Raw genomic sequence first — 14,294 nt, 5'->3', positions numbered from 1 at the left:
TAATTACTAAGCATAATTTTCGAAAAATTTACTGTTTCTGTACCATCATATAAACAAGAGTGAAGTATAAAATAGAGCATTGTATTCAAATCGTTCGTTTAAGGCTGATCCACACGCACAGTCGGCGCGTGGGCCGGCCCGTGTGAACCAGCCTGCAGCGCCGCCGCCGCGCGTCCATGTTCCCGCCCCGATCACGCGGCCGGCGGCGCACCCATACCCCTCCCCCTCCCCGTACCCGTACCCCTACCCGTACCCCTACCCGTACCCCTACCCGTACCCCTACCCGTACCGACCGTTACCGTACTAAATTCACGAACCCTGTACGTTTCTCGTCATTGGCTATCCGATACTGCGAGGGAACTAATTAACAATAATATATGCGGCAAAAATATATCGAAAGCATTGTAAATTCGCTAAGTCTGACCGTGTGACGTATACCAACTATTGCACCCAGGAGGCGGGGACCCAGAGCGGCTCGGACTGCACGCGCCAGGACGCTTTCAGAAGTTGAGACAGGGCGCCTGCTAAATCCTCATTGACGATCTCTTCGTCGAACATATAGCCGTACAAGAAGTTGATGCGAGTGGACGAACGAACTATGTCGTGGAATTCCTCTTCCTGCAACAAAATGCCGGGTCAAATACTCCGTTGGGTAGCGTAAGCCGTAGCCGGATATGTAGCAATAAGGCAATTTGAATATGAACTTGTATGTATAATAACTAACTCTAACTAACTCTCTGGTCGCGACTTCAATGCGTGAAAGCCGATTGAAAATTTTTTTTCAGCCCATAACACACAATTTACAAAAATATTTCCACCGCAAATTAATCATTCAAGAAAAAATATTAGTGAAGCTATAGTGTGTCCTGAAACTTTGGAAACTTACCGTAAAAGCCCTAGAGCTCTCCTTATCGAAGGTGGACCGCGCGTTGGCCGCAGTCCTGGTTTCCACGAGGCGTTCGAACGAGGGTGGTTTAACGAACACTATATATGGACGAAGGCGTGGCGTGCGCAGCATCTTAAGCGCTTGCCAATGAGGACTTAGCACGCATACGCGCCCTGTTAACAAAAATCAATATTTTATATCTCGGAATAAAGACATTTTTTTATAAAGGTAAGGTACATGGACAAAGATTTGAATTGCGATTACTGAAGACTGCTTTAAAGTTGCTTAAAATCGATTTGATGGATTTAATTCGAAAAATTAAAGTTAAATTTAGATTTAGTTCTAATATAATTACAGTCATAAGTACAACATGATGTTTCGCATGATCATTGTTGTATGTAGTCTATTTCTAGTCTATTTCTATTTCTAGTCTAGTCTATTTGTTTCAAACCAAATATCTGTCTATAAATTGTTAACAAAATCTTCAAAATGTAAAATGCTATTACTGAAATCTAGCCGTTAGTAACTATTTGACCATCTTGAATAACGTCTCAAGCAAGTCGCGAGGTAAGGTATCGATTGAAAATCATAATCTATTTATAGAATTGTCGGGATAGCTCACCAGAATTAATGATAGTTTCCACACTCTCCGCAGAAGTCCCGTACAGATTCCCTTTATATTCCCCATGCTCTATAAATTTCCCTTCGGAAATGTCTTGCTCCATCTTCTCCCGCGTGACAAAGACGTACTCCTTCCCATTCTGTTCACTGGACTTCTGCGACCGGGATGTATCTGTTGAAAGGCCTTTGTATGAATGTCGAGTTCCAGAATTTTCCATTCGTCGAAGGCGTGGACGCCTGCGCGAAAATATTGATGTAGTATCAACAGGTCGGCGTGACATTGAAACGCAATAAGTCAGAGCGCCTGCGCGCACTTGGCTATCGATTTTCATCGGGACGCCATTTTGGGTACAATTCGCCAACGCAATTTTATATGAATTATATACATATACAGTAAAATGTAGGTACATTGGAATTAGCAGAATAATGGTCTTGGAGGAAGAGTTATAGCTTATATTTAATAGAATCATGAATTATATGCATTTTCAGCAGGCCATTTTGTTTACACAATAAGACCAGTTGCGCAAAAGATAAGTTATACCATGACATTGAAAAGCTAACTACGCCATTAACCGTGACATTGTGAATTTGAAGGAAGGCTTCCTTTGTTCACCTGTTACATTTTAGGACTAGTATATGGAAATGCAATGTTATGATAATTATTTTGTAGAAATTATGGTCATGTAGATTTATACGCTCACATTCGATTAAACATTTTTCTTATAAATACAATACATTAGTCTTAAAATCAATATTTGATAGTTTTTACACTTGTACATTATAATCAAAGTTCAACAGAAAATATTAATAAAATTACCTTTCATTAATTCTGGGCGCTCCCCATGAAATCACACAATCACTAGATAGTCAGATCACACATCACTGTTGTCTTTTAGATAAAAAAGGGAAATGTTTTAGAAATCAAAAATAAATTTACTTTACAACTTTTTCAACACAAATGAGTTCCGGGGAAAAAAAATCTAAAAAAATCTAATTGTAAAAAGCAGGTTAGTTTGGTATAAGTTTATCACTATTGTTTGAATAATAAATTAAAATAAAAACCTAAACAAATAAACGCGACCGAAACAAACGAATGTATAAACGAAACTAAACTCCCAGGGCGTCTAGATAGCGACCCTGGAGCGTAAAGAACATGCGCGGATACAATGTGTCCTTGAATAATTAATCAATATCCTACACCCACGTGTAGGATACAGAGCTTACAAGGCATGCGCGAGCCCGGACGGAGCTAATGTATAAGTAATTTAATACGAAAATTTTCCATAAAATTATCATATTCCATCAAGCACAAACAAATTTTGAAAACACCGGGTACGCACTACACTAATTACGAGTTACAGTAATGATTAAATAAATTGCAATTTCATTACAAGTTCTAAAACTGCGACCGAATAATACGAAAGCACGAACCGAACTGAATTTCCCAGGGCATCTAGGTAGTACCTGGATTGCTAAAGTGCATGCGCGGATGCAACGTGACCTTTCGATTTAATCAATACGCACTCCTGGAAATTTCTAGACTAGCTTAAAAGGCATGCGCGAATCTGCACAAAGCCCCTCACGAAAAATAATTGATTTTAACAATACATAATAGACACAGATATAGTACACCGGTCACTTTAATTTAAATTAACCACTCATTAATTAAAAGTACCATTTATAAAAATATTTAAGAGGCCTGTTGTTAACGCGACCGAAATATACAAGAGCACGAACGGAACTCAGTCTCCCAGGATATCTAGACAGAATCCCGGGAGCACTAAAGTGCATGCGCGGATGCAACGTGACCTTTGGATATAATCAATACGCACTCTCAGAAATTTCTAGACTAGCTTAAAAGGCATGCGCGAAACTGGACAAGGCTTTGAGCCTGACGATAATTTAATTTATAATTACCAGTGAGGAGACAAAAAAATATGACTGATGGTTCTTTAAACCTACACTGGTTAATGTAGGTTGTAATATAACAGTATCAAATTTAATCACTACACCATGAAAGAAACAAATTTAGTAAGACCCTAGTGCCGTATTAAAAAAAACTTGTTCTAAAACAACTTGAGTACCATTTAAAATCTATGTCAATTACGGCGAGACCGAAATGTACAAAAGAAGAAACAAAACTGTGTTTCCCAGGACATCTAGATATAATCCCAGGAGCACTAAAGTGCATGCGCGAATGCAATAAGACCTTTCGATTTAATCAATAAACAACGCCCAGCAACAAGTGCTCTGCCCGGGACATCATGACACGGGCACGGATCCGAATTTAAGTAATTTTGATTTCAGTCCCTCTGCTTTTACAGTTCACTACAACAAACGAATTGCAAGCACGGTCTATGAAAAAGAATGATATAAGAAAAAGTTTGAAATCAACAGGTACCATTACAATTTTAACTCGAAAGGTTTTGAAAACGATTCACTGGTAAGAAAATAAATTGCTCTCAATGAGATAAAATTAACGCGACCGAAAAGTACCACTGCACGAACAAAACTGAACGTCCCAGGACATCTAGATAGAGTACCTGAAGCTCTAAAGTGCATGCGCGGATGCAATGTGACCTTTCGATATAATCAATACGCAACGTCCAATAACAAATGAGCTCCCAGATATTTCTAGACTAGCTCAAAAAGCATGCGCGAAACTGCACAGAGCTCCTTGCGAAAAATATTTGACTTTTAACGATACATAATAAGAGATAAGAATGATATCGTCACACTGGTAACTTTAATTTATATTAACAACTCATTATTTAATAGTACCATTACAAAAATCTTTAGTACGACTCAATTAAAACGCGACCGGTATGTACAAGAGCACAAACGGATATCTAGACAGAAGAGTCTCCCAGGATATCTAGACAGAATCCCGGGAGCTGTGAAGTGCATGCGCGGATGCAATGTCATTTAGATAAAATCAATACATATCGCCTAGCAACAAGTGCTTTACCCGGGACATCGAGTCCTGATTTATGGAAAGATCTCGAATTTAAGTAACTATCATTTGCAAATATAAGTATTTATTTTAAAACGCGAACATCAAGTGCTACTTTATAATTTCTTACCAAATGCTGATTAAAATAAAACACTGACTTTACAAAGATTCAAATTAACTGAAATTCTCAGGACGCCTAGATTACAGGAGCTCTAAAGTGCATGCGCGAATGCATTGTGAACTTTCAATAAAATCAATAAACAACGCCCAGCAACAAGTGCTCTGCCCGGGACATCGTGACACGGACACGGATCCGAATTTAAGTAATTTTGATTTCAGTCCCCCTGCTTTTACAGTTCACTACAACAAACGAATTGAAGCACGGTCTATGAAAAAGAATGATATTAGAAAAAGTTTGAAATCAACAGGTACCATTAAAATTTTAACTCGAAAGGTTTTGAAAACGATTCACTGGTAAGAAAAAAAATTGCTACAATTAGATAAAATTAACTCATTATTTAATAGTACCATTACAAAATTAAATCAGTCTCCACAGGATATCTTGATAGAATCCCGGGAGCTCTAAAGTGCATGCGCGAATGCATTGTGAACTTTCAATAAAATCAATAAACAACGCCCAGCAATAAGTGCTCTGCCCAAGACATCGTGACACGGACACGGATCCGAATTTAAGTAATTTTGATTTCAGTCCCCCTGCTTTTACAGTTCACTACAACAAACGAATTGCAAGCACGGTCTATGAAAAAGAATGATATTAGAAAAAGTTTGAAATCAACAGGTACCATTAAAATTTTAACTCAAAAGGTTTAGAAAACGATTCACTGCTAAGAACATAAATTGCTCTCAATGAGATAAAATTAACGCGACCGAAAAGTACCACTGCACGAACAAAACTGAACGTCCCAGGACATCTAGATAGAGTACCTGGAGCTCTAAAGTGCATGCGCGGATGCAATGTGACCTTTCGATATAATCAATACGCAACGTCCAATAACAAGCGAGCTCCCGGATATTTCTAGACTAGCTCAAAAAGCATGCGCGAAACTGCACAGAGCTCCTTGAGAAAAATATTTGACTTTTATCGATATATAATAAGAGATAAGAATGATATCGTCACACTGGTAACTTTAATTTATATTAACCACTCATTATTAAATTCATATTCCATTACAAAATTAAATCAGTCTCCACAGGATATCTAGATAGAATCCCGGGAGCTCTAAATTGCATGCGCGAATGCATTGTGACCTTTCAATAAAATCAATAAACAACGCCCAGCAACAAGTGCTCTGCCCGGGATACCGAGTCCTGATTTATGGAAAGATCTCGAATTTAAGTAACTATCATTTGAAAATACAAGTATTTATTTTATAACGCGAACATCTAGTGCTACTTGATAATTTCTTAAAAAATGCTGATTAAAAAAGAAAACACTGATTTTACAAGGATTCAAATTCAACACAACCGGAATATACGAATGCACAAACTAAACTGAAATTCCCAGGACGCCTAGATTACAGGAGCTCAGTGCATGCGCGAATGCATTGTGAACTTTTAATAAAATCAATAAACAACGCCCAGCAACAAGTGCTCTGCCCGGGACATCGTGACACGGACACGAATCCGAATTTAAGTAATTTTGATTTCAGTCCCCCTGCTTTTACAGTTCACTACAACAAACGAATTGCAAGCACGGTCTATGAAAAAGAGTGATATTAGAAAAAGTTTGAAATCAACAGGTACCGTTACAATTTTAACTCGAAAGGTTTTGAAAACGATTCACTGGTAAGAAAATAAATTGCTCTCAATGAGATAAAATTAACGCGACCGAAAAGTACCACTGCACGAACAAAACTGAACGTCCCAGGACATCTAGATAGAGTACCTGGAGCTCTAAAGTGCATGCGCGGATGCAATGTGACCTTTCGATATAATCAATACGCAACGTCCAATAACAAACGAGCTCCCGGATATTTCTAGACTAGCTCAAAAAGCATGCGCGAAACTGCACAGAGCTCCTTGCGAAAAATATTTGACTTTTAACGATACATAATAAGAGATAAGAATGATATCGTCACACTGGAAACTTTAATTTATATTAACCACTCATTATTTAATAGTACCATTACAAAATTAAATCAGTCTCCACAGGATATCTTGATAGAATCCCGGGAGCTCTAAAGTGCATGCGCGAATGCATTGTGACCTTTCAATAAAATCAATAAACAACGCCCAGCAACAAGTGCTCTGCCCGGGTCATCGAGTCCTGATTTATGGATAGATCTCAAATTTAAGTTACTATCATTTGCAAATATAAGTATTAATTTTATAACGCGAATATCTAGTGCTACTTGATAATTTCTTACCAAATGCTGATTAAAAAAAAACACTGACTTTACAAGGATTCAAATTCAACACAACCGGAATATACGAATGTACAAACTAAACTGAAATTCCCAGGACGCCTAGATTACAGGAGCTCTAAAGTGCATGCGCGAATGCATTGTGAACTTTCAATAAAATCAATAAACAACGCCCAGCAACAAGTGCGCTGCCCGGTACATCGTAACACGGACACGGATCCGGATTTAAATAATTTTTATTTCAGTCCCCCTGCTTTTACAATTCACTACAACAAACGAATTGCAAGCACGGTCTATGAAAAAGAATGATATTAGAAAAAGTTTGAAATCAACAGGTACCATTAAAATTTTAACTCGAACGGTTTTGAAAACGATTCACTGGTAAGAAAATAAATTGCTCTCAATGAGATAAAATTAACGCGACCGAAAAGTACCACTGCACGAACAAAACTGAACGTCCCAGGACATCTAGATAGAGTACCTGGAGCTCTAAAGTGCATGCGCGGATGCAATGTGACCTTTCGATATAATCAATACGCAACGTCCAATAACAAGCGAGCTCCCGGATATTTCTAGACCAGCTCAAAAAGCATGCGCGAAACTGCACAGAGCTCCTTGCGAAAAATATTTGACTTTTAACGATATATAATAAGAGATAAGAATGATATCGTCACACTGGTAACTTTAATTTATATTAACCACTCATTATTAAATTCATATTCCATTACAAAATTAAATCTGTCTCCACAGGCTATCTAGATAGAATCCCGGGAGCTCTAAAGTGCATGCGCGAATGCATTGTGACCTTTCAATAAAATCAATAAACAACGCCCAGCAACAAGTGCTCTGCCCGGGATACAGAGTCCTGATTTATGGAAAGATCTCAAATTTAAGTAACTATCATTTGAAAATACAAGTATTTATTTTATAACGCGAATATCTAGTGCTACTTGATAATTTCTTACCAAATGCTGATTAAAAAAAAACACTGATTTTACAAGGATTCAAATTCAACACAACCGGAATATACGAATGCACAAACTAAACTGAAATTCCCAGGACGCCTATATTACAGGAGCTCTAAAGTGCATGCGCGAATGCATTGTGAACTTTCAATAAAATCAATAAACAACGCCCAGCAACAAGTGCTCTGCCCGGGACATCGTGACACGGACACGGATACGAATTTAAGTAATTTTGATTTCAGTCCCCCTGCTTTTACTACTACAACAAACGAATTGCAAGCACGGTCTATGAAAAAGAATGATATTAGAAAAAGTTTGAAATCAACAGGTACCATTAAAATTTTAACTCAAAAGGTTTAGAAAACGATTCACTGCTAAGAAAATAAATTGCTCTCAATGAGATAAAATTAACGCGACCGAAAAGTACCACTGCACGAACAAAACTGAACGTCCCAGGACATCTAGTTAGAGTACCTGGAGCTCTAAAGTGCATGCGCGGATGCAATGTGACCTTTCGATATAATCAATACGCAACGTCCAATAACAAGCGAGCTCCCGGATATTTCTAGACTAGCTCAAAAAGCATGCGCGAAACTGCACAGAGCTCCTTGCGAAAAATATTTGACTTTTAACGATACATAATAAGAGATAAGAATGATATCGTCACACTGGTAACTTTAATTTATATTAACCACTCATTATTAAATTCATATTCCATTACAAAATTAAATCAGTCTCCACAGAATATCTAGATAGAATCCCGGGAGCTCTAAAGTGCATGCGCGAATGCATTGTGACCTTTCAATAAAATCAATAAACAACGCCCAGCAACAAGTGCTCTGCCCGGGATACCGAGTCCTGATTTATGGAAAGATCTCGAATTTAAGTAACTATCATTTGAAAATACAAGTATTTATTTTATAACGCGAACATCTAGTGCTACTTGATAATTTCTTAAAAAATGCTGATTAAAAAAAAACACTGATTTTACAAGGATTCAAATTCAACACAACCGGAATATAAGAATGCACAAACTAAACTGAAATTCCCAGGACGCCTAGATTACAGGAGCTCAGTGCATGCGCGAATGCATTGTGAACTTTTAATAAAATCAATAAACAACGCCCAGCAACAAGTGCTCTGCCCGGGACATCGTGACACGGACACGAATCCGAATTTAAGTAATTTTGATTTCAGTCCCCCTGCTTTTACAGTTCACTACAACAAACGAATTGCAAGCACGGTCTATGAAAAAGAGTGATATTAGAAAAAGTTTGAAATCAACAGGTACCGTTACAATTTTAACTCGAAAGGTTTTGAAAACGATTCACTAGTAAGAAAATAAATTGCTCTCAATAAGATAAAATTAACGCGACCGAAAAGTACCACTGCACGAACAAAACTGAACGTCCCAGGACATCTAGATAGAGTACCTGGAGCTCTAAAGTGCATGCGCGGATGCAATGTGACCTTTCGATATAATCAATACGCAACGTCCAATAACAAACGAGCTCCCGGATATTTCTAGACTAGCTCAAAAAGCATGCGCGAAACTGCACAGAGCTCCTTGCGAAAAATATTTGACTTTTAACGATACATAATAAAGAAATAAGAATGATATCGTCACACTGGAAACTTTAATTTATATTAACCACTCATTATTTAATAGTACCATTACAAAATTAAATCAGTCTCCACAGGATATCTTGATAGAATCCCGAAAGCTCTAAAGTGCATGCACGAATGCATTGTGACCTTTCAATAAAATCAATAAACAACGCCCAGCAACAAGTGCTCTGCCCGGGTCATCGAGTCCTGATTTATGGATAGATCTCAAATTTAAGTTACTATCATTTGCAAATATAAGTATTAATTTTATAACGCGAATATCTAGTGCTACTTGATAATTTCTTACCAAATGCTGATTAAAAAAAAACACTGACTTCACAAGGGTTCAAATTCAACACAACCGGAATATACGAATGTACAAACTAAACTGAAATTCCCAGGACGCCTAGATTACAGCAGCTCTAAAGTGCATGCGCGAATGCATTGTGAACTTTCAATAAAATCAATAAACAACGCCCAGCAACAAGTGCGCTGCCCGGTACATCGTAACACGGACACGGATCCGGATTTAAATAATTTTTATTTCAGTCCCCCTGCTTTTACAATTCACTACAACAAACGAATTGCAAGCACGGTCTATGAAGAAGAATGATATTATAAAAAGTTTGAAATCAACAGGTACCATTAAAATTTTAACTCGAACGGTTTTGAAAACGATTCACTGGTAAGAAAATAAATTGCTCTCAATGAGATAAAATTAACGCGACCGAAAAGTACCACTGCACGAACAAAACTGAACGTCCCAGGACATCTAGATAGAGTACCTGGAGCTCTAAAGTGCATGCGCGGATGCAATGTGACCTTTCGATATAATCAATACGCAACGTCCAATAACAAACGAGCTCCCGGATATTTCTAGACTAGCTCAAAAAGCATGCGCGAAACTGCACAGAGCTCCTTGCGAAAAATATTTGACTTTTAACGATACATAATAAGAGATAAGAATGATATCGTCACACTGGTAACTTTAATTTATATTAACCACTCATTATTTAATAGTACCATTACAAAAATCTTTAGTACGACTCAATTACAACGCGACCGGTATGTACAAGAGCACAAACGGAACTCAGTCTCCCAGGATATCTAGACAGAATCCCGGGAGCTGTAAAGTGCATGCGCGGATGCAATGTCACCTTTAGATAAAATCAATACATATCGACTAGCAACAAGTGCTTTACCCGGGACATCGTGTCCTAATTTATGGAAAGATCTCGAATTTAAGTAACTATCAATTGCAAGTATAAGTATTTATTTTATAACGCGAACATAAAGTGCTACTTTATAATTTCTTACCAAATGCTGATTAAAATAAAACACTGACTTTACAAGGATTCAAATTCAACACAACCGGAATATACGGATGCACAAACTAAACTGAAATTCCCAGGACGCCTAGATTACAGGAGCTCTAAAGCGCATGCGCGAATGCATTGTGAACTTTCAATAAAATCAATAAACAACGCCCAGCAACAAGTGCTCTGCCCGGGACATCGTGACACGGACACGGATCCGAATTTAAGTAATTTTGATTTCAGTCCCCCTGCTTTTACAGTTCACTACAACAAACGAATTGCAAGCACGGTCTATGAAAAAGAATGATATTAGAAAAAGTTTGAAATCAACAGGTACCATTAAAATTTTAACTCAAAAGGTTTAGAAAACGATTCACTGCTAAGAACATAAATTGCTCTCAATGAGATAAAATTAACGCGACCGAAAAGTACCACTGCACGAACAAAACTGAACGTCCCAGGACATCTAGATAGAGTACCTGGAGCTCTAAAGTGCATGCGCGGATGCAATGTGACCTTTCGATATAATCAATACGCAACGTCCAATAACAAGCGAGCTCCCGGATATTTCTAGACTAGCTCAAAAAGCATGCGCGAAACTGCACAGAGCTCCTTGCGAAAAATATTTGACTTTTATCGATATATAATAAGAGATAAGAATGATATCGTCACACTGGTAACTTTAATTTATATTAACCACTCATTATTAAATTCATATTCCATTACAAAATTAAATCAGTCTCCACAGGATATCTAGATAGAATCCCGGGAGCTCTAAATTGCATGCGCGAATGCATTGTGACCTTTCAATAAAATCAATAAACAACGCCCAGCAACAAGTGCTCTGCCCGGGATACCGAGTCCTGATTTATGGAAAGATCTCGAATTTAAGTAACTATCATTTGAAAATACAAGTATTTATTTTATAACGCGAACATCTAGTGCTACTTGATAATTTCTTAAAAAATGCTGATTAAAAAAGAAAACACTGATTTTACAAGGATTCAAATTCAACACAACCGGAATATACGAATGCACAAACTAAACTGAAATTCCCAGGACGCCTAGATTACAGGAGCTCAGTGCATGCGCGAATGCATTGTGAACTTTTAATAAAATCAATAAACAACGCCCAGCAACAAGTGCTCTGCCCGGGACATCGTGACACGGACACGAATCCGAATTTAAGTAATTTTGATTTAAGTCCCCCTGCTTTTACAGTTCACTACAACAAACGAATTGCAAGCACGGTCTATGAAAAAGAGTGATATTAGAAAAAGTTTGAAATCAACAGGTACCGTTACAATTTTAACTCGAAAGGTTTTGAAAACGATTCACTGGTAGGAAAATAAATTGCTCTCAATGAGATAAAATTAACGCGACCGAAAAGTACCACTGCACGAACAAAACTGAACGTCCCAGGACATCTAGATAGAGTACCTGGAGCTCTAAAGTGCATGCGCGGATGCAATGTGACCTTTCGATATAATCAATACGCAACGTCCAATAACAAACGAGCTCCCGAATATTTCTAGACTAGCTCAAAAAGCATGCGCGAAACTGCACAGAGCTCCTTGCGAAAAATATTTGACTTTTAACGATACATAATAAGAGATAAGAATGATATCGTCACACTGGAAACTTTAATTTATATTAACCACTCATTATTTAATAGTAACATTACAAAATTAAATCAGTCTCCACAGGATATCTTGATAGAATCCCGGAAGCTCTAAAGTGCATGCGCAAATGCATTGTGACCTTTCAATAAAATCAATAAACAACGCCCAGCAACAAGTGCTCTGCCCGGGTCATCGAGTCCTGATTTATGGATAGATCTCAAATTTAAGTTACTATCATTTGCAAATATAAGTATTAATTTTATAACGCGAATATCTAGTGCTACTTGATAATTTCTTACCAAATGCTGATTAAAAAAAAACACTGACTTTACAAGGATTCAAATTCAACACAACCGGAATATACGAATGTACAAACTAAACTGAAATTCCCAGGACGCCTAGATTACAGCAGCTCTAAAGTGCATGCGCGAATGCATTGTGAACTTTCAATAAAATCAATAAACAACGCCCAGCAACAAGTGCTCTGCCCGGGACATCGTGACACGGACACGGATACGAATTTAAGTAATTTTGATTTCAGTCCCCCTGCTTTTACAGTTCACTACAACAAACGAATTGCAAGCACGGTCTATGAAAAAGAATGATATTAGAAAAAGTTTGAAATCAACAGGTACCATTAAAATTTTAACTCGAACGGTTTTGAAAACGATTCACTGGTAAGAAAATAAATTGCTCTCAATGAGATAAAATTAACGCGACCGAAAAGTACCACTGCACGAACAAAACTGAACGTCCCAGGACATCTAGATAGAGTACCTGGAGCTCTAAAGTGCATGCGCGGATGCAATGTGACCTTTCGATATAATCAATACGCAACGTCCAATAACAAGCGAGCTCCCGGATATTTCTAGACCAGCTCAAAAAGCATGCGCGAAACTGCACAGAGCTCCTTGCGAAAAATATTTGACTTTTAACGATATATAATAAGAGATAAGAATGATATCGTCACACTGGTAACTTTAATTTATATTAACCACTCATTATTAAATTCATATTCCATTACAAAATTAAATCTGTCTCCACAGGATATCTAGATAGAATCCCGGGAGCTCTAAAGTGCATGCGCGAATGCATTGTGACCTTTCAATAAAATCAATAAACAACGCCCAGCAACAAGTGCTCATAATAGTCATAGCTCATAATACTCAAGTGCAATATCTAGTGCTACTTGATAATTTCTTACCAAATGCTGATTAAAAAAAAACACTGATTTTACAAGGATTCAAATTCAACACAACCGGAATATACGAATGCACAAACTAAACTGAAATTCCCAGGACGCCTATATTACAGGAGCTCTAAAGTGCATGCGCGAATGCATTGTGAACTTTCAATAAAATCAATAAACAACGCCCAGCAACAAGTGCTCTGCCCGGGACATCGTGACACGGACACGGATACGAATTTAAGTAATTTTGATTTCAGTCCCCCTGCTTTTACTACTACAACAAACGAATTGCAAGCACGGTCTATGAAAAAGAATGATATTGCATGCGCGGATGCAATGTGACCTTTCGATATAATCAATACGAAACGTCCAAAACGTTTTTTGAAAACGATTCACTGGTAAGAAAATAAATTGCTCTCAATGAGATAAAATTAACGCGACCGAAAAGTACCACTGCACGAACAAAACTGAACGTCCCAAAACATCTAGATAGAGTACCTGGAGCTCTAAAGTGCATGCGCGGATGCAATGTGACCTTTCGATATAATCAATACGCAACGTCCAATAACAAACGAGCTCCCGGATATTTCTAGACTAGCTCAAAAAGCATGCGCGAAACTGCACAGAGCTCCTTGCGAAAAATATTTGACTTTTAACGATACATAATAAGAGATAAGAATGATATCGTCACACTGGAAACTTTAATTTATATTAACCACTCATTATTTAATAGTAACATTACAAAATTAA

General features: G+C 37.6%; 1 protein-coding gene across 1 annotated transcript in view; it reads right to left on the bottom strand.

Moving 5' to 3' along the window:
• Positions 1–274: 274 nt before the first annotated feature.
• The window catches only part of metro (membrane palmitoylated protein 7-like protein metro), a 41,426-nt gene continuing 27,406 nt past the window's right edge, over positions 275–14,294 (bottom strand). The window contains exons 9-11 of the mRNA XM_089697677.1: positions 1,509–1,679; positions 887–1,059; positions 275–618 (exon numbers count right to left, since the gene is read on the bottom strand). Coding sequence (XP_089553803.1) covers positions 442–618; positions 887–1,059; positions 1,509–1,679 — 521 coding nt within the window. The 3' untranslated portion in view covers positions 275–441. The remainder of the gene's footprint in view (positions 619–886; positions 1,060–1,508; positions 1,680–14,294) is intronic.

This window comes from Colias philodice, chromosome 1, assembly GCF_061535455.1.
Source record: "Colias philodice isolate Cphi_HAF_F1 chromosome 1, ilColPhil1 Martin Lab GWU primary, whole genome shotgun sequence".
Taxonomy (NCBI): Eukaryota; Metazoa; Arthropoda; class Insecta; order Lepidoptera; family Pieridae; genus Colias; species Colias philodice.
This window is presented reverse-complemented; position numbering and strand designations above follow the sequence as displayed.